The sequence below is a fragment of the Teleopsis dalmanni genome, chromosome 1, assembly GCF_002237135.1.
Source record: "Teleopsis dalmanni isolate 2A chromosome 1, ASM223713v2, whole genome shotgun sequence".
In the NCBI taxonomy this organism is placed as follows: Eukaryota; Metazoa; Arthropoda; class Insecta; order Diptera; family Diopsidae; genus Teleopsis; species Teleopsis dalmanni.
This window is the reverse complement of record NC_051846.1, coordinates 67877490-67880228: the sequence shown is the minus strand read 5'-3', so window position 1 is coordinate 67880228 and position 2739 is coordinate 67877490. Positions and strand designations below refer to the sequence as shown.

Below are 2739 nucleotides of genomic sequence, written 5' to 3'. Positions count from 1 at the left end.
TTTTTAAGCGTATAATGAAAAAAAAATTTTAAAATTTTCGTGCATTTCTATATTCCTTTTTTTTAAATTTTATTAAATGAAATCAATTTGTGAATGAAAAGTTATAACTTATTTAATAGCAGCATTTTAGTTCACAATTTATTATTGTTTCTGTTTGAAATTTATATTAATTCATAACTATCTGTTTCCGACGGTTCTATTAAAATATGCTCCCATAAATATTAAAATGGAATTTTTTGAGCCATTATTTCTAAAGCTAACGGACTTTAAAAGTAGATATGCGTTTAATTTCGTCGTCCTTGCACAAATTTTACATAGGAAATTAGAACAAGTGAGTTAAGTACGATAGTCTAAACACACAATACTTTTAATAGATAATTGTGCTATTTTCAATAAATTATTTTCACTCATACGGATGGGAAATGTAACTTAATACCACACAATTAGCGATATAATTGCGCAAATGCGTTAATTGAAATAATGTAAACGTACTGTAATTCTAAAAAGTTTTATATTACATATAACAAATAATTACATATAATGTTGACTAAATTTTAGAGAAATATAAAACAATATTATCAGTCAATAAATTTAATAGTTTCACATTTATTTATTTAATTTATTTGAACATAATAAACTAAAATATTAAACATAATTATAATATTATTATATATAATTTTTTTTTTCAACAAATAGTATCTTGTTTTTTAACTTCAAATCTATGCTGCATATACATGAATACATATATTCATATATAGATAATTATAATTGCCGACTTATTTTTTAACTATGAATACCGAAAATTTATATTTAAATCTTTCACACATAAGGCTGAGGTTCTCCATTTACAGCTTTTTGATATGACGTCGAAATGATTGAAGAATGTACACTGTTGTGGAATTGCATGTCCTTTGACGCAATAAATAAAGGAGTTACAGCGCTCCATGTGAGGAAATATGTGTTGTCCATAAGTAGGGCAATTAATCAGATCGTTGGTAGCAGTGTTTGTGTTACTATTAGAGACTACATTAGGTTGGTTATTGTTTACTGTGATCTCATTTTGTACTACAGAATTGCTACCAATTCTACAGTTAGCATTTTGTGGTAGATCGCATTTTCCTATGTTTGGATTCCAATGTAAATTGGCACTACATTCTTGTAGTAAAGCCTGTCCATAATAGCACATATAATAACGTTGGCAATTATTGGAACTCCCAACAAAAGTAATCTGATTTTGGTTTTCTAGTTGCGATAGACTGGCACAATAACGAAATGCATCCACTATTTCATTGTTCGGACTATTAACAGGAATATCTGGAACTTCTTCGTTATCCGAACTGTTTAAACACTTCACATTATTTGGCATATCGCATAGTTTACTTTCTGCATTAAATAACATTGTTGGAGGACAAGCTGCTTCAACAGCATCACCATTTTCGACACAAAGATAAAATAATTTACAGTCGTCAGGATGTTGAACGAAGTCTCCGAATGAGTGATTGGCACAAACGCTACTTTGTCGTTTAGTAAATATTTTATTTGAATAGCTAACCAATGAAAACCCATAAGTATTAGTGGACTGCAGAAGGTATACCAGGAATGCACTAAAATAAACTAAAATATACTTTTTCCAATTATTTCCAATTGTATGTATTATTTATAATTAATATAATTAAAAGCAAATAAATCAGTTGGTTTCTGAAATTATCAAAATGTCATATATAAATATATGAAAGCTTTATATATATAGCTATATAAGATTAATAGTTTTGAACATCACTTCATTTTTAATTATAATCTCTTTTAATTTTAATACACTTATTCTAACGATCCTTAAATCTATAGGTCCTTCCTCTGTTGCAATTTGCGGGAGGACTGCTAAGCACCTATTACATGGCATTTCTTACTTTCTAACTCGTTAGTTTGATGAAATAACCTTAAAAATTCCTACTAAAACTCTATTAGTCAATTATGAATTTTCAAAATAATGAACACTTAACTTTAAATTCCGTGGAAAGATGATAAGGAACATAAGGAAACTCATTGGTGTATTAATCATTGACTTTATAGATACACCAACTGCTGTGATGTGTTGAAAAGGATGAAGGAACCGAATATATATGAAATAGTGTACGATATTATATTCTCTTATCTGATTTTTTAATGATTTTAGTTTAATTTGAATACGCCTGGTTTAGGCATATTCAACTCAAAAATGTACTTCGAAGACACAAACAGCTTAACTGCACAGTTAAGTTACTTTGAATCTGCCTATTTTAGCGGATGGTGAATCAAAGATAAATACTTTGAACTGTTCGTCTAAATAATGATCATTATAATTTAATTGATAAATAAATATTACAAAACAGAAACCTTTTTTTAAAATTATATCTGTTCTCGGTGTTCTATTCTATATTAATACCAATTAGTAGTATAAATTTAATTATATAATTTTTTTAAGTTAAAAAACTTATTCAAAAATTTGACTGGCTTAACATAAATCAATCCTTTATAATGCGTTTCATTCAACTTTTTCACACAAGATTTAACTTAATGCCGTTTTTGATTGGTAAATCTGGGGTAACTTTTTCAATTAATATTCACTCCAATTCATCTCCAATTCATTCAAGTTTTTCACACAATATTTAACTTAATGCCGTTTTCGATTGGTAAATCTGGAGTAACTTTTACAATCGTTTTTCACTTTTAGTACAGTTTTTATTTTTCATTCGTAAATCT

General features: G+C 27.5%; 1 protein-coding gene across 1 annotated transcript; it reads right to left on the bottom strand.

Annotated features, from left to right (window-relative positions):
- Nucleotides 1-776: 776 nt before the first annotated feature.
- Nucleotides 777-1900, bottom strand: LOC119683713 (probable chitinase 10). Its single transcript, XM_038097524.1, has 2 exons — nucleotides 1894-1900; nucleotides 777-1614 (listed from the first exon to the last, which is right to left on the bottom strand). Exons 1-2 carry the CDS (start codon nucleotides 1898-1900, stop codon nucleotides 788-790), a joined length of 834 nt encoding a protein of 277 aa, XP_037953452.1. The 3' UTR covers nucleotides 777-787.
- Between the last annotated feature and the right edge of the window lie 839 nt (nucleotides 1901-2739).